Below are 18,746 nucleotides of genomic sequence, written 5' to 3' on the forward strand. Positions count from 1 at the left end.
ATTTTATGATAATAGACATCGCGCATTTGCATCAACTTTCAGTTTCAGTTCTTACAAGACAGTGTGCTTAATTAATTTCAAATTGTATGTATCATAAACTTTAAACTTTTTTTTGCACCACCTGCAAATTTCAGCTTTTAATATTGAAGTGCCTTTGAGACATGAATTTAGAAGAAAAAAAACGATTGTATCTCGACTTTACATCAACGTAAGACAAACTTTTTTCTAACTTCACGCAAATATAAGCATTTTTTAATACAAAAATGCCATTCTTGTTAAGTAATTGTAGCGGCACGCGAGTCAGGACAATTCAAATTCTGTTGTTGTTTTGCCTCGGAGTATCAAAACCATTAGGTTACAAGTAATGAAAGAACAAATGAACTCCGGGCAAAACAATGTCGCTGCTAGAAAGAACCGTCAAACGTAGACGAATTCAAATTTTTCGGTTCTCCCCCGACCAGTATCAATAAACGGACGCCATCACGAGCGAGAGAGTTATCGAACAGTACCGAAGTGATCTACAGAGTTTCTCCGAGTATTTATCAGGTATTTATTCCGCAACTTATATTTGTACCAAAGACTCACATTCGTTTGTAATTTATTTATTTATTTATTTATTTATTTATTTATTCAAAAATATATTTGGCTGACTGCAACAGCAATATTTCGCTCTCGTTATTTCGCTTAACCTAATAACGACTAATCCTCCACACAAATATTTCAAAAGTTATTCCATTTACAACTTATAAGGCAATTTCCGAAGAATCGAAGTGCCTATTACTGTTTCAATTTTTATTAAATATTTAAATTTTTTATTAATATCTAAGTCATGGAGAAGTCATTACAACCGGAAGCAACGATGTTGCTTGCCTATGGCAGCCTACAGGAAGCGTTCAATGTTTTATTTGATAATTTGATAATACAAAAAGCTTTTAACCAACGAGGCAAAACTTGGTGGTACTTGTTTGGGAATACTAGAGTTACCTTACTTATAATTTTCAACAGTACACATTTTTCACTGAGATTTCCTTATCTGAAAAACATCGCACATTTTAATTTTTTGCAGTTCAATCAATGGTGCCATCTTGACAAAACATACCTCATTTTGTACGATATTTAATCATTTATAACTTTCACACGAAATATTAGTCTCCATATTCGTTCAGTTCCAAGATATAAGCCGATGAATCAAAAAAGAGGTGAATTTTTTCAATTATATCGCTCCCAATTGTTTATTGTGGAAAACCATCTGTTACATTCAACATACTAATTATAATTAAGACCGTGTTAAATGATAAAACATTCATTAAGATCTTTTTTATAATTCATGTCTAATACAAACAATCAAACAATCCTGCGTTAGACCGGCCATCGATGATTCATTTTATTTTTAATGTAATGAGAATCATGAAATGACTCTGGGTTCGGCCCGGGTTGGTATATAGGAATTTTACCCTTTAAAACCACCATGGTGACCGTCCTCACCGCGTTTTAAAAACCAGCTCGAGGATGAACGTATCCGATACTCTTCCCGAGTCACGGCTTCTCAGCCCGGAAGTGGGTTTTACGATAAGAAATCATAATACAGCCTTTGTTGTTCTTTTTTCATTGTAAACAATTCAGTTTTTCATTTTAAGCAATGCAAAAAGTAATATGTATTAGAATTATAGAGTTTGGAAAAATGTCGTTTGGGGCGAAAATGACCCCAATCTTTTCCACTTGTAAAGAGACCATGTTCATAACGTTATTTACTTAGTGATACGTTAAGAATGTTTGATTATCTTTCTATTTCGAAATGCTATCAGTAAAATAGATTGATCAGATCATTGGTTTGTACATGTAAATATGCTGATATTCATAATTTAATATAATTTTTGTACATATGTTATATTATTTTTCAGAATAAGTTTTTATTCATACTGTATTCATGGATACGTGAATAATATAAAATATTTATCATAGTATAAAATTGTTGTGTATAATCCACCTTAAAAAATATGTTTCTCAGAGAAATATGAACAAAATTTTATGTTTATTTGTCTGCAAATAACCTTGATGTTGTGCATTTTATTCTTGACTTCAGCTAATCCTGATTATGATAAGGTCCTTCGTTCAAAGATTAAATACGTATTGATAATTTTGCGTTGATTTTAGCACTTTTGGTTTCTTTTGTAGATTGCTGAGTCTTGTGTTCTATAATACATATTATAATAAATATTAATGCAAGTACTGCTAATTTAAAAACGAACAAGTTTTTTACACTTCTGATTTTTATACTAATCCATATTTTTAGAAACACAACTAAACAAATATAATCTGGATAGATATTTCTTTAATTCTCTTAACAATAATTATGATGTTTGTACTATATATCAGATTGTGCATTTTCTGAATATATTAATGACTGTTACAATATCTGTTTGGAATTTATGATACTTCAAATATCCACTGGATTCTACTGCATTTAATTTTTAACTATCTGCTTTGAAAGTTTAAAGATTTTTGTGCGAGAAATTATCAAGCAATTTCGGTAGAAATATATTATAAATATAGTATACGTACTTAAATTTTTCCGTAACAAGACAAAAAATATTATAATAATAAGTAAGTTAAATGACTTGTTACATTTATAGGGACTAGTACAATATAACTGTATATGCATCATTGATTATATAAGTAAATTTAGCGCTTTTTTTTAGAAAAACACGAACAAACTTAATTCAGTCTCATTTTTTCTTTTATGAAACACATTTGGTATTGAACGTGAATGGATTTGATTTATCTTTAATCTTATCTTTTCTTTGGTTATGATGTTAATACATAAAATGATATAGCTATAATGATGTTCTTCAAAAATATACAGGATAAGATTTGATTCTAACTGGTTGCCAATGGTCACAGTGTGATGTTATCTATTTTGTTTTCAATTTTATTCCTATTTAAGATAATAATACAGTTGCAACTTTCTGGATAAACAAAGAAACTCCAATTAACCTTTACAATTGAAGTTAATCATTTAGATATTAATCTTTTGACATAAAATTATTTTATATAATTCGTTGATGAAGATATATCTTTTATATATAACGTTTAAAGTATTTTTCGCTAATGTCAAACGAAACTAATAAACAAATTTAATCGTATTACATCTTGTTATAAAATTGTATAATTCAGTTTCTTACCTTATCTGTAACAAAAGTAGAAAGTAAGAATTTTCATCTATGTTTGTTATAAATATACTTTATATGTAAGATAAAAGTTATCTAAGGTTTCGTTGCTTGGAAGGTGATTACGAATCATCAAGAGACCAAACTTCAAGGTGCACTTGTCGACATGTTTTCGCTTACCATTCTTTTCTATTATTTCTATTACCTATCCTGTGTTTATTACTTTACCTTGTTCTGAGCCTGTATGTTCTGTACCGTCTATGAAACCTTCAATTTAACGTCTCTTTTCCGTATGCTGCTTACCATTCATCTTCTATTTATATATTACCTAACAAAGCCCCATATTTATTGATATGTATGAACAATTTCATTGATTGTTCTACTCTACTCTTGTACGTTTCTTCTTTACTACTCTTTGTGGTGATGGCCACATCAGTGTTAAAATATATAAAACACAAGAATCAATGGTATATTTTGTTTTCCAATACTTTTTCTTTTTGGAAAGTCTATAAATAGTCGCACGTAAACTGCTATCGTGTTTTAGTAAATTCTCTAAATATGATAAGCACAATCAATCAACTCAAGCTAACGCCAAAAGATCTAAGGTATTATACTATTATTAGGTACAGTAATAGATCTCATCAGTATCTGCATCAGCATCTTTAGCCCGAAATCAATTTATTTGTAACATTTGAAGATCATTTTCAAATATATTAAAAAGTTAAATATGATTTTTCCGCTACAGAGTTGCACCTTTTATGTTGCTTTCGTGTTACAAAAAGTTACACGAATATGTACTTACCCTAAATTATATACATATATTATATCGTCACGATATTTCTGCTTATGACAAAGAAATCGTTTGGAAATTAAAAATTTCGTTAACCTTATTACAAATGCCGTATGATATCATATACTCAATAATAAGATAAACATTTTTTAAACATATATTGACAAATGATGAATAGGAAAAGATAGTATTATTTTTTAAGTCTCTTTTGATAAACTGTAACGGTCATATATTATGGCTATATTTCATTTTCCTGCACATTTTTTTTAGAAAATTCAGTCAAACCATCTTTAGTTCGGCTTTCCTATTTAACAATATTGAAAAATTGTTATGAAACAATTCGTTATTTAATTTCATAGTTGCCTTATCATTTTATTTTTATATGTTACTATCTTACTTTTTTTTAATTATTTCAATTTAATAGATTGGAAAAATAATATAATAGTTCACATATTTCATATTTGAAACAAAATATTTATAATTAGAATTAGAATAGAATAATTTAATAATTTTCACAATTATTTTTATATAGGTTCATATTTATTAGATTTACTTTGTATATTTATATAAGTTTGTATAACTTGTATGTTTATATTTAGTTTGTGTTATAGACCACTAAAGTAATATTTCCGGCAAAAGTAAGGAGCAATATGTGTATAAAGTTGTCTATCACTACGTGTCGTTATCATTGTTGAGGTGGGGCTTCGATATCGATGAGGGTACTCAGAACAAGATTTTTCTATCAGTTAGCTCAGGTATATATAAAGCCCACCACGTAGTCGTCTGTTTATTAGTGTTCTGATTACTTTTTTTTACATAAGAGGTTTTCTAACGTTCGTATCGTACCGTATACGCACAAAGCATCTTTGCGGTTTTATGTGAGTGGAACGTTTAAAGAGTGATAAAGATCTTTAGTATTTGTCCACAAAATAATTGCGATTGGTTCTTCTGGCAACCTCCCAAGTGTCGGTGAAATTAACCAGTGACAATTTGAAATAATTCCTTGGTAGTAGTTCTTGACTTTAGTTTTGTTACATTTTGTTGCTGCGGGGGTCAGGTATGTTAAGAAAACGTTGATCCAATATCACAAAAATATCGAGAAGCTAAAAACTTATGAAACTGTATGTGTATATTTTATAATTGGCTAAAAATGTTGCAGATTCATAATATATGATTTCACATATCGATTAGAATTGGAATATGTTGATAAAATTGTGATCCTACATAAGTAAGTATTTTAATTTTCAAATTAATGCGATTGATTTAAAATTAATCGGAAGATAAATATATTAAAATTTAATTTGAATAAAACGCAGTACAATTATGATACATATTTCGTAGCAGAAACAATGTAAGTTTATTTCATTAACAAATATATTAGTAATTAATTGTTTTTAATTATCTAAAAATCTTTATCCTATCTTGCGTGCATTGTGTTATTTATAGTTCTATTTAACGTTTCACATATCACTGTATTAAAAAAATGTTTTTCTATCAAAATTCAAATACGGAATCGATATTTGGTGAATAAAAAGAGAAGTTTTTTTCCAGTAAAGATTACAAATTTACCGAAATCTCTTGAAAGATTTCTAGGTGAGCTGGCAAAAAGAAGTTGATTTCCTTCGTTGATACTGCATGGGCGTTGCATGGGCTGTGATCTGCATGACTTGCAGTTGGAAGTGAGGATCTAGGCAGTGAGCAGCAGCGCTCTGATAACTTGCCAGATCTAACTCTTCCAACTCAAGGTCTTGTTGATTATCATCTTTTCGTAAGAAATGGATATTTCTCGTCATATCAAAACCGATATCCAAATCGAAATTCAAACGAAACATCAGAATTGAATAATATATAGAAAAAAGGGGTTCATGGTTCAAGTGGAGAAGTGGTCTCTACGCTTTGAATTAAAGTGAGATTCAACTCCTCCAACTTAATCCTGATCCCTGAAGTTCCTCGTTTCTTTATTCTTTTCTTCTCTATCTGCAGAATATCTTTTCGCTACAGATGTATCAGTAATGTAAGTGAAGATAAGTGAAGCTTTCGTGGAATCATTCTATTGGCGCTTCTTAATACCTTGCTGGACAGGCATGTTGCAATAGCGATAAAATCTTTTAAAACGGTTCTTATCGTGAAAGCGTTTAACTGCGTATAATTGTTCGTGCGATTCAATTTAGTCGATAATATTCTTTGTGCGTTATAAATATACTTTCTTTAAGAATATTGTTTTTCCAGCTTTATTTGTCGTGCTATTTTAAGCGGTCAAAACACTTGTATCCCTTTGTATTTTTCAAATAAATCGGATTTTTATAAACTGCATTATTTGAAAGTTGAAATAAATATTTCTTATAATATTCATTATTGTTCAAATATTTACGCATCTATCTATTATAATTATCCACCAAATTTTTATACCATTTTTTCTTGTGTGTTGAAGAATTTAAAGGTTTAAAATAAATTAATCATTTGAGACGAGCATATAGTAGGAATAAGGTAAGCTGGGAGTCATTTAAAGCCGCAAGGCAAGGATTATGTATAAATAAATGAATAAAAATAAATTAATCGTTTATATAAAAATTTAAATATACTTTAAACGTTAACAAATTCAAATTATTCATATCTTTTATGCGTAAAAGATTTAATCTTTTTTTAATAGTTACATATTAAAACTTTATAAGATCTGTTGTCTTATAATCCACAAATATTACCGATGTTTTAATACGTTGTCTGTGGAATATCAATATTGTATAAAATGAAAAATAATTTGACACCATATGTCTCACAATCTTTTGGCATATTACCTATTTTTACTTCCCTTCCATAACAAAATATATTAGATATGTCATACCTATCGTTGTGATCATCATACTATAGATAATTTATAATTTGTAATATGCATATTACGATATAACTACATGTATATAGACATATGTGTATATAGATTGAAATCGGATACTTTGTGTATGATATTATGTACAGAGATTCAAATGATCCTTTTAGATATACTTAGAGTTATATAGCTTGAAACATATGTAATTCGAAAATAAAAAATAAAAAGTTTGTAGTATGAACACAAATACAAATAAGCATGCAAAGAAACAAGCACAAACAATTGTAGACCATAGTATTTATGAATATCGAAAATTTACTTTTAGAAAATTGCAAATGGACCATTTTGATCGGATCAGTGCATCTAGTGATAATTTCACATATTATTTCGAAGCATATTGATGTAATACAAAAATATGACAATTCTAGAAATTTCGGAATTTTATGAAATTTACAGGTTGAAAATCGTTTTCCTTTTTTCTAATAATGTTATATTTCGTTATTAGATTGCTCGGATAGATGAGGAATGCATCAACGCATTATTAACTTTGGAGTACTTAAGCTTATTGAGTCAAGTAATACCGAACGAAAAAAATACAGAAATTATTTATGGACAAATCCCCCACCATGACGTCAAACTACCGAAAAAATATAACAAAAACATCAAAACTAATAGCTGCACCGTGGAAGAATCATGCGAAGGTCTACCAACTATCGATGAAAAGATATACATGATGCATTTTTCTTTCGACACATTGAATATCTTGCCAAAATGTCAACAAGCCGAGCTCTTATTTTCTATGTTTGCTGATGGTAAAAATTTTATTCAATCAGTTATTTAATATTCGTACTCCGTACAGTTATACAGATTTGCTCGATTTAAAACGTAATATAATTGAAGTAAGAAATAAAACAAAGGAAGATAAAATAACAAATACTCATACACGAAAGCCTTTTCTTTTCACTTAAAATTTATTTCGGTTGCATTCTATTATTTGATACATATTATATTTTTATTACTGAAATGAGCTTATCAACAATGGAATATATATTAAATTATCACATTATTTCAAGGTACAATTGGCAACGATAAGGGACAAGGAAGTGCAAATAAAATATTAATGGATAATTTCTTAGAACATATGAAACAGTTACACAATAAAGAACTTTTATTAACTTCTGCTGAATCACAAAGATTCACAAAAATGCTTCTTGACAGGCGTCGAGTCGGTGGTCCACCTTTACCGTTTCTTTCTGAAAAAGGTATTATCTTTATTATCGAAATTATACAAACTTTTTTCTAGCAACTTTCATATATTATGGATACGTATCTTTTGATTTTAAAACTATTTCTAGAGAGGCTCTCTTCCAACGTTGAGTTCAATTCTTATCCGCGTTGGAAATGTTTTATCAAAGGAATTAGTACAACTCATGTAATTATCACAATATTACCTGCATCAGAAAAAGACGTTGTACGTTTATTTACGTCTCCTTCGTATACAGAAGAGCAATCAGCAAGCAACAACTCCGAAAGGAATGGCGAATCTACCATATTCAATATGGATTTGAATGAAGACGATACGTACTCAAAAACTACCGGGATGGATATTAACGTAACCGATTTTCCATCATTAGAAAATAACGAGTCGATATTATATGGTCAATGTATCGAGGACAGTATAATAAACACAGATACGCAGAAAAGATTTCACGATTGCGAAGAATCTCTCGTTATTCCAGTTTATGTGTATGATTGTTCGCTGGCTTTGTTGATCGACACATTGGTCGATAAATTAAAAATTTCGCACAATAAGGATATTTATCAAGATCACACGTTCAGAGTTGGTCAGCAGGAATGTAAAGATTTTATCGAATTAAAATCTGATTATAATTCAAAACCTCCGACTCCGGAACCAAAAAGTGAGGACTCCGACAATACTGCAAGTGGTAAATAAAAATGCGAATAACGTTGATTTTTGTATATTTTCCTGAACAGTATACTCTTACAGTAATGTTCATTTAACGCCTGACTTCTTGATTAATAATCTCTTGATTCCATTAATCAACCGATAGTAGTTCGATGTTAATATTTGGATAATTAGAGTTTAATTGATATTTAAATAGTTAACAGCGTTAATAGTTAATAGTTGTGACATTAATGTTTTGAAGACTGATATAAAATAATGATAATTTTCTATACAACAGATCAACGAAGTCTTGTGGAGCATTGCAAGGTATTAAGTTTGGCTCACTGTCATTGCTATGTAGTTGCAGTTTATAAATCGTTGGTATTGCAACAACCTCTTACTTACAATGATATGGAAGCTGCAGTAGAACAATGCGAAGAAACTCTAATTGAAATTAATATAACAAATTATTTGCGATCTGTATGCAGACACTTGAGCAAATTATCGGATAAAAATTTATTGGGCGAACTAAATCCTTCTATGTGTAACGATGTTGAGCCATTGCATAATTTAATTAAAGAAAAATTTGAAAGAATAATTACAGTTGCCTTTAGGCCTGTACCTGCACACCCTGAATTTTATTATTGTTCACCCTCTTGGTCAGAACATGAAACGGTTTGTTGCTAAAATAATGTAATAGTAATTAATAAATAAGATTAATTAATCAAGTAATTAATCTTAATATTTAATAGGATCTTATAGAATGTCAAAAATCAGACAATGACGATGAGATAGAGAATCTTATGTTCCATTCGATAAATATTGATGGTACATCACGCAATCTCAATGGAAAAGGTAAATACGAAATAATTTTTAAAACAAACTTCCGACTTGAAAGGAATGAATAGGAAAGGATAATTCTTTCGTTTTCGGTTTTGATTATCAGAAAATAACTTTGACCGATATAAAATAAAAATATTACAACTGATATTTAATTATTTAAAATAAACAAGCATAATAATATTTCGAATTAAATAATCTTTAATATTACGTAGAAATGTATATATTTTTAATGCATATATAAGAGTATTCTTAATATAATTTTAACATGTCTAATAAATAGATAATAGATAAAAAATAAATGTTTGATTTTTAATTGTACAATCAGGGAATGTAACGTGGCCAGGCGCAAATGTCAACAAAGTTCCGAAAATTTCACGGCATGGTTCTATAGAATCTGTCAACAGCGATTTCCAGCGAAAAAGCATTTTCGGAAAAGAGCAACCGCTATTCTTACAGTTAAGTTGTTCTATTCGATTCCAATCTAGATCTGGTCTTAGTAGCATCCCTGTAAAATCTCTGCCAACATGTTTCATGGAAATTTTGCAAAAGATGGAAGACTATAAAGATGGAAATATAGCTGGCTTAAGCTTAGCTGATTTAAAAATCACTCTGGACATCATTTGTTTGAATCTCCCAAAAGAAGTATTGGAAGTAAGCTTAGAACGATATTCTGGTTTAAGAGCAACATCTTTTTGTAGTGGTTCACCTATAGGCAGTTTGCGAACGGAAAGTGGAAGCAGCTTAGAAAATAATGCTAAAAACGAATTCTTTCAAGAAAAAATGTCTCACTTATCTTTAAGCCAACACAATGCTATAAGCAATTTAAAAGATGAAATTGAGTGGCTGTTACAAGATGAAACCGCAACCGCGTTCCTAGATCAACCCGTTATAAACGAGAACGTTTTAAATTTCGTAGCGAATCACGTTTCAGAATCAACGGATAGATTTAGCTGCAAAGTGGAAAAAGTTCCTTTATATTTTGTATTCCCCTCGGATGATAGCAAACCAAAATTTATAAGTGAGTTAAACAAACTTCAAATTGATAAATATTGTATTCGTCAAGAAGGAAACTTGTTTTATTTTGTGAAAAATATGGAAAAAGTGAGCGATATTGTACCAGAACAGTCTAAGAACGAGAGAAAGGAATCAAAAACAAAAGATAGTATGTATTTTTCTCAAAAACATTTTATAACACTAAATATGTATAATATTTACTGTAGAATGTTTTTTAATAGTACATAGAATATGAAACTTGATTAAAACGCATAACACGAAAAATCTGTTAGAAAACTTATCAATTTTAATATCGCCAATATTCCAGATAATGCCCTAAAAAATCTGGAACAAGAAAATCCGCAAGAGCTACAACAAGAAAACAACAGCTGTCGTACAGAAAATAAGCCTAATACAAATTTTAAATCTGAGGAATCTTATTCTGACGGTATTAATTTAATATATGAAGACCAAAATATTGAGGACAGATTTAAAGAAAGTAATACGTCGGAAAACAGATTTCAATGGTTAATAGATCTGGATAATCGTAAAAGTTCCTTACCCAATTTTTGGTTAATCTTAAACGTTGAAAATGATTATGTCAGTGTCTACTTTCATTGTAGGTAAGTAATAATATTCTTAAAGCAAAACATAAAATAATTTCATTTCATTATATTTTAAAATGAACTGCTTATGTACATACATAAATTTTATAATACAAATTTAAATAGAAAATTTTTTAACAAGTATTTGGTAATAAAAATTCGATCCTTTGCCTCTAATTTTAGATATGTTTTTATATATACGTATCAACTGAAAATTCTTTCTAAAAATCGATGAAATTCAAAATTGGTTGATATGTTTGGTTGCTCAAAATTTTGTAAACTACTACAATCAATTTTTTTTTAATTTTTAAACTAACTACAATTTATTATCCTTTTTATTTATGTATATTTAACGTTCATGAAATGTAAAGATCAAAAATATCTTAGAAATGGACCATAATAAAAATTGTTATCATCAATAGGTTTTTAGAGATTATATCACCCGAAGTAAATAGTTATTGGCATACTCAAGAAATGTTGGTCTCTCAAATAAAGAGTACTTGTCGTCGAGTAAACCAATATTTACTTCTGCAAAATCTTCACAAAACAAGTAAATGTTCGGAACTTTTAGAAACAGAATCAAGCGAAGATTATAACTGGAAATCAGAGATGACGAGTGAATTTAGTAATGCTGTACAAAATAGAGATTTAATACAAAATTTCACCCCAGGAATGTTTCGATGTCGTGTTGTTTGGAAATTTACCTTTCGACTGCATCCTCGATTAAAAACTGGTCCAGGGAGATCAGGACTTTCTCGAGGTATAAAAGTTCTACACGGTGTGCTTAATAGATTGGCTGTTAGTAACCGGAGTAATATGTTTGTATACCAAGAAAATAATAAAAACGTGTTTTACTTAAGATTACACGAACAAATTAGCGATGGAAAAACTTTACAAAACAAATTATCGGAAAGCGATGAACAACTTGTCGTTTCTCGGAGCAATAGTGTAGTCTCCCTATCACAAGTTAAGCTGAATGATAATGCTACGGCAAATGATACAAGACCTAGAGTTCGATCTTTTAGCGAAAAAGAATCAAACGTTTTAAATAAAACTGAAGATTCGATCATCTTAATGGTACATGGAATTTCCGACGCGGGACCGGAAGTTAAACGCGATTTGGTACAAGCTTTACAAAATCGCTTAGATGATGCGGTTCTGGAAGTTCTTTCTGTTATGTTAGCAAGAAATCCTATGTGTAAATTGACACCTGCGGACGTTCATTTTATTCAACCGCCAAAATCGCCAGAATCTATCATACGTTTAAATGTACAGAAGCATTGCGTATTATACATAACTGCTTTAGAATTTTATTTGCGTCAAAATATACTTCAATTTTTGTATATACCAAAATATACTGATAACAGACCAGAATATCATTTTCAAGATTACTCACAACTCGAAGGATCTATCAAAAGAGTTTCTGAATCAGACATCTTTCTGTGTAATCAAAGTCACTCCAGTGGGAGTGTAGGAATCGCTTGTATAGCTTTGGCAATTACAGGAGAACACGGTGAACCTATAAAATTATTAGAAAATAAATTCCCAGTAGATAGTTTCCCTGAAACGATAAACGTAGAAGATTTTAAAAATATCGTATCAACGTCAATTTATGATCAAAGTTCTGCGGAACCACCGCCTTTGATTGAATTTAAAATTTGGAAACAAGGCAGAGTTAATCTTGACTCTTTATTACAAAAGCTATGTTCCGCAGTTAAACATGCAATTTGGGACTTAGTTACAGAATATAAATTTTTGTTAACTCCTCTGACAGAACCACTTACAAAAGATGCTCAAGAGATATCTATTGAAAATAAAGAAAATCAAACTTCGGTAAAAATTGATGCTTTGCCAAAAATAATGCATGATTTAACAATTGATAGATTCGAGTCGGGTGAAGAGGGAAAACTACACGGTATTTACTGTGTAACGTTATCACAATGGTTTCGATTTGCTTTAGAAATTGGAGTTCCATCGGTAAAAAGGCATGAAGTAATTCTTAATCACAGACATCCTATATCTACGATTATTACAGAGTTAGAAGCTATTATACAAGGTCAAGCACCGGATACATCCAGCAGATCTTTTGTCTTAAAAGACAGACAACCCTTCATCGAAAAATATATTTCAAATGGGGAATTATTAACTAAACTAAAAAATAATAACTATTCTGAGTTAGAAAATGAAGAGAAGTTAGATTTGCCTGTTTACATACCGTGTGACTTTAGTAAGGATGTACAAGGTACCTACACTAAATGTATTTTAATAGCTAGAAACTTTCATCAATGGAAAGCTTCGTTCAGCAAAACAGTACAGCCAGAATTACTTATCCCAAAAGGTAATTATATTTTTCTATGGCCATAAGATAGGGGTCTCTTTTTGACTACTATCCATTAAAACTGCTAGTACAAGGAATATTAAAAAGTTAATAAGTAAATATAGCAATTGTTTATTACAGATCAAAAACTTTTGCAAAAGTTCAATCCACTGATATTAGAATCTAATTTCGTATCAAGACAACGAATATTACTTGCGGAAATTCGAAGTGATAATGTAAGTTAAAAGAGATATATGTAAATATTTATAAATAGGTGAAATTACTTTTCTTCGTACCATTAATTTCAAATTAAATTACAACCGTAGATAGCTCTTTATACGTATAATTGGTCAAAAGAGAAATCTGAAAAATTAATAAAGCAAACTACAAATTTGGGTACGTGGCTATCATCAAGATCAAACTTTTTTACAAACGTAATAATGCAAAAATTAGGTATATTCCACCATCGACCAAGTTTCTCGAGGGAACATGCAAATTCACAATATTTGCAAATTATGGACATGGAAAGTCTTACAAAGTTTTCTGCTGTGCCACACAACGATGGGAAAGAGTGGATAAGATTGAATAACAGAACGCAAAATATAAAACATAATCAATTTTCATGGAATGAAGTAATTGGTCAAACAATGCGTGATGTAAAACCTAATAATTACTTTCATAGCAATATAGATCCGACGATAAAAGCAGTTTGTGATTTACAAGACTTGCGATTACGCGAAAAAAAGGTGAAAGGTAAATGAAGAAATGAAATTAAATTTTATTCTATTTATTACATATGACTAATTTTTCTACTATTTAAATATTAATATATTACAATATTAATATTACGATATAATAAATGTTATACGGTAAAACAGCACGATTAAATTTTGGAACTAAATACTTATACAATTATTTTACAATTTTCAGAAGATTTGAACAAGCTATATGCAATGTGGCAAAATCGAAATGCTGCTCCGAATATCCCAATCTCAATCATCGCTTTAAATACTTTTAAACAATATTCTCGTTTAATACATTTTTGCCACACACCGTTATTATTTTTACCTTCATGGCGCTTACAGTCTGCGGCTACAAGAGATCACTCACTTTCGGCACAATCGTCTTTAAATGCAGGCATCAACGTATGTCAACAACTATCTCAACAAATGCAAAAAGGTCAAGATGAACAAACAAACCTTATAAAATGGCATAAAGAATTGTGCAGTTTGATGTTGTCAGAATACAAGCAATATCTTCACTCATTAGGCTTTAGTTCAGTGCAAATAGAATCACCTGATAATAGGTAAAGCTCTGCTAAAATTTAAATAACTTAATGTTCAGTAAAGAAATCAAATTTTTCAAAAACAGGATAATGTCAGACTATCTGCCTTCAAAAATTTTAATATTTATATTATGTCAATTTATATTATGTCAAATTTTCAATATGTCCCCTTCACTTCTGTGAAAATTATCTCACGGAATAATATTTATATAATTAACTAATATTTACTTTCAGTTTTGAAGAACCAATTCAGCAACAATCTTATTATCTCAAGAAGTCAATGCTTGGAGGAGTATTACTATTTGAAATTCACTTATCACAGCCATTTTTCATTGTTAAATTACATATTATTGAATGCAGTCGACTTCAAACAAAAGCCAGTAGCGCTTTAGTGAATCAAGTAAGTTACCAGACTTTTTTATTTTCTCGTGTACTGTTTTTTGATATTAAACTAAATATGTTATAAAGTGTATTACAAACTTCAATTATAATTCCATGTGTATCTATAATTTAATTTCATAGAAAAATAAGATCTTCATTTTTTCTTATTTTTTTGATATACTATAATTATATACTTTTCATTTGTTTTTTTTAATTAAAGAATATAACAAAATTTTAATTTGTTACAGTTTATGCTAAGTTTCGTGGATGCATGTGATAAAATTAAAATTAGTATGCATCTACATTCATTTACATATGATTTTCATTTACGTTCCATCCATTCGTACATAGCTGGGACTGGACCTTTGTTAGTACAGCAAGGTTATCACTTGATTCATTTTCTTGATGATTTTAACAAATATTATAGCAAAGCACCAAATTACGCGAGAAATCTTATATACAGTGGTAAGTGAAATAAAATAAAATATTTCTAGTTTTCTTTTAAAATATGTTGTATGGGATTTATTATCACGAAAAGCACAAATAAACAAATAAGTAGTTACAATAAACGTATTTTTATATTTTAGATGTAGTGACTATTCGCAATTTAGCGATATCAGGTCGGACCTTATATTCTTACTTATTATCTCATGAGAAGACTTATAATATGCGTGTATTTATAATGAAAAGTGATCTTCAACATTCTGAAGAAAGTGAATATGTTCTAGTAAGCTTAAAAAGTACTCCTTTAATTAGTTACTGCGACGCACAAGATACTAAATACACCGATGATTTCGATGTTGTTCTGATTGTATCACATTTAGGACAGCCTCCACAAGTAGAAAAAACCGAAATTACTTTAAAATACTATTTAATGTTAACAAGCAAACGAGAATTATATCCAAAGAGAGAAGTAGAAAACAATAAACTTGGGAAGTTTCGTACGGTGTACAGTGTCGAAAAATCTCCAAGTACTTATACCGAAGCTGATATGGATACTATAAACGAATCTTCTTCGGATCTTCAAGAATGTAAACAAGATTCAAATGATAAAAAGGGTGATACTAAATTATACAGTGCTACTCTTGGTACCAATTGTAATAATACGGGAGCACCAACACCTCCACCAGTACCTAATTCTCCGTTAACTCAAAATGTAAATCCTCCAAGTGTTTCGGTGAATTCTTCATCACCACACTTAATTCAAATACGACAAGAATCGATTAATTATTTAGGTTATTATTCCTCGCACGAGCAACTCATGCAACAAACAATAATGTCTCAAGCAAATGCGGCTCGCATGCATATAATGAATATGATAAAGCGCGGAGCATTACAATGTAGAACGCATCTTTTATGGAATAAATTATTAGAAAGTAAATCTGTAATGAATTATAACGAATTCTCCGAACTTTGCTCTTTGGCTCACGTTGAACCTTTATTAAACTTGGATCCAAGATTGAGGCCATTTATTAATCAACCAATTTCTTGGTATCAAACTTTATCAAAGGTTTTGCAAAATAAATATCAAGAACATCATAAACAATTCAATACACCAGATGGAAATATTACTCATCTACTGATATTACATCCAAGTTTCTTTCAAGTTTTCATGATGTTAACTATAGATTTACATGCTTCACGAGGGGTTCGTATCATTTTTTATGTTTTTATTGTTTATGTACTTTGTATACACATGCAACATGTAATTAAACTTATGATAATTTTTCATTTATTTTCAGGATTTGTATGCAGTTTATTGTAAATCAGAAGAAATGATTAATGCTCCATGTTGTGTAGAAGACACATATAATTTAATAGAAGGTTTTGTAAATGCTTGCTGTTTTAATTTGTGGATGGGTCTCTACAGTCAATAGTAAATGACATTCCAAAGAAAAAATTTTCCAAATACTTGTACTTATTATTTATACGTCGTGTAACTAACATACATGTGACACTAATTTTATTGTTTAAAAGAATTATGTATATTTTCTTTGTTTGTTATCTTATACTATATTTCATTGCTGTAATTTGTATAAAAAATATATTTTTCTAATTTCCAAAAATTTAAGTTTATAATCTATTGTTTGTTTGTTCGAAAAATAATTTTCAGTTTAATATCTATATTATTTCATCAATTTTATATTATTAACAACACCACCATTTACTATCAATCGTGAGTATTATATTATCACAGACGAAGTATAAAATCCGCATATCTATAAATACATACATATGTACATAAACAGTCGCACTCTAGGAATGACCAACGTTTCGTTTGCATTTCTATATGAATAAATACAATGCATAAATTTAAACTAGTCTTATCGAAGCAAGTAAACCAGAAAAATTATGATTTTATTTTTTCACTGACATCGCATTTTTCCTAGAATCCTGAAGGACTAGATAAATTTCGCGATTAGATTTAAATTCAATGTTAAAATCTATAGTAAATGATATATAATAAGCCGTGATAAAAATTCAATAATACATAGTAATGGATAAATCGCAATTTTGTCAAAAAATTTCAAATCTAATATAGATTTTCAAAGTCAAAACTTGTTTGTGATAGTTCTTCTGCATTTTTTCCTTATTCTACAATATCTTAGCTTTAACTTTAAACAAGATTCATTGTTCTATCTTATTTTTATCAAAAGTTCTGCGATTTTTACACAAAGATGAGCATTCTATCTCATTGGGTTTCGGGAAGACTGCGATCGCACATGACGCGGCACTGTGGTGTAGTCACATAGCGTCGTGTGACTGAAGTGCATTTTAGTAGTAGATGTATTCTCCCAGAGGACGAGTCAAGGATGAGGCGCAGACAGAGGACTGTAAGAAGTTTGCAGAGCTCTCCCTAACGTGCTGAGGTAGACTACCATTTAACCGGCCAGGATTCCGGCAATAATTGAAGGAAGCTGTCTATGAAGATTTCCTCCACGTAAAAAAGGGTGCCTAAAATTATTATAGTAATGTTTCGAACATTTATGAACTCTATTTGAACCGCGTCGGATTTCTTTTGAGCCATGTTTCTGATCCAATTGTAATAACAGTAAGTCCGTCACATCGACTATAATCAATCACTGTTATCACTCTTTGATAACATCTACATAAAAAAGGCAATAAATATTCCACAAAATATACAAAATGTCTAATACATTTTTGTGCATTTGTTCTATCTCTTATATGCTATGCTAAACGTTTCTCGCTGAGCTTTATTACGGCTATGATAGACTCTAGATTACAGTTTTTTTTTTTATTTAATTCTTTATATTCACAATTTGTCCAGTTTAACATTTGGTAGAATTTTTTAGCTGTTTGATTATCATGTGGGTGGCTACCCCCAGCAGGATACCATCTTCGTGTTTGCTAGGTTGTGTCCTTTGTGAGGTCTGCTGGGTGTTTCCTTTTCAGTCTTCTATCCATGTTTGAGGTGTTGATCGTTTCCACAGCTAGCCGGTTTGGGTGTGTTCCTATTCTTTCTTTATATTTTTCTGCGTATCTGCTAATTTTCTCTTTGACCGTTGGTATTCCCAGGTCCTTCCGTATATCCTCGTTTCTAAGGTACCATGAGGCGTTTACTATTGTTCTAAGAATTTTAGCTTGTACTGTCTCTATTTTGTTTATATGGCTCA

The 18,746-nt window shown here is 30.0% G+C and overlaps 1 protein-coding gene and 1 long non-coding RNA gene across 4 annotated transcripts in view; both read left to right on the forward strand.

The window, feature by feature from the left end:
• Nucleotides 1–17,190, forward strand: part of LOC117243393 (KICSTOR complex protein SZT2-like) — a 32,581-nt gene extending 15,391 nt beyond the window's left edge. The window contains exons 12-26 of one of the 2 annotated variants that reach the window (XM_033510839.1): nucleotides 7,287–7,593; nucleotides 7,855–8,043; nucleotides 8,137–8,727; nucleotides 8,986–9,362; nucleotides 9,440–9,542; nucleotides 9,856–10,692; nucleotides 10,852–11,146; nucleotides 11,551–13,466; nucleotides 13,587–13,681; nucleotides 13,772–14,198; nucleotides 14,376–14,751; nucleotides 14,965–15,130; nucleotides 15,360–15,576; nucleotides 15,699–16,759; nucleotides 16,854–16,999. In XM_033510839.1, the coding sequence (XP_033366730.1) occupies nucleotides 7,287–7,593; nucleotides 7,855–8,043; nucleotides 8,137–8,727; nucleotides 8,986–9,362; nucleotides 9,440–9,542; nucleotides 9,856–10,692; nucleotides 10,852–11,146; nucleotides 11,551–13,466; nucleotides 13,587–13,681; nucleotides 13,772–14,198; nucleotides 14,376–14,751; nucleotides 14,965–15,130; nucleotides 15,360–15,576; nucleotides 15,699–16,759; nucleotides 16,854–16,988 (7,092 nt within the window). In that variant the 3' untranslated portion in view covers nucleotides 16,989–16,999. Of the gene's footprint in view, nucleotides 1–7,286; nucleotides 7,594–7,854; nucleotides 8,044–8,136; nucleotides 8,728–8,985; nucleotides 9,363–9,439; nucleotides 9,543–9,855; nucleotides 10,693–10,851; nucleotides 11,147–11,550; nucleotides 13,467–13,586; nucleotides 13,682–13,771; nucleotides 14,199–14,375; nucleotides 14,752–14,964; nucleotides 15,131–15,359; nucleotides 15,577–15,698; nucleotides 16,760–16,853 lie in introns of both variants that reach the window. The other variant, XM_033510840.1, reaches the window with a different exon arrangement.
• LOC117243399 lies at nucleotides 4,573–6,268 on the forward strand. Of its 2 annotated transcripts, XR_004495452.1 has the most exons (3): nucleotides 4,573–5,014; nucleotides 5,117–5,185; nucleotides 5,543–6,268. It is a non-coding gene; the product is annotated as an uncharacterized LOC117243399 (long non-coding RNA). The 2 variants fall into 2 exon arrangements; XR_004495451.1 differs by having other exon boundaries at nucleotides 4,573–5,185.
• Nucleotides 17,191–18,746: the final 1,556 nt, after the last annotated feature.

The sequence above is a fragment of the Bombus vosnesenskii genome, unplaced genomic scaffold (assembly GCF_011952255.1).
Source record: "Bombus vosnesenskii isolate JDL3184/JDL3185 unplaced genomic scaffold, Bvos_JDL3184-5_v1.1 scf7180000013265, whole genome shotgun sequence".
Taxonomy (NCBI): Eukaryota; Metazoa; Arthropoda; class Insecta; order Hymenoptera; family Apidae; genus Bombus; species Bombus vosnesenskii.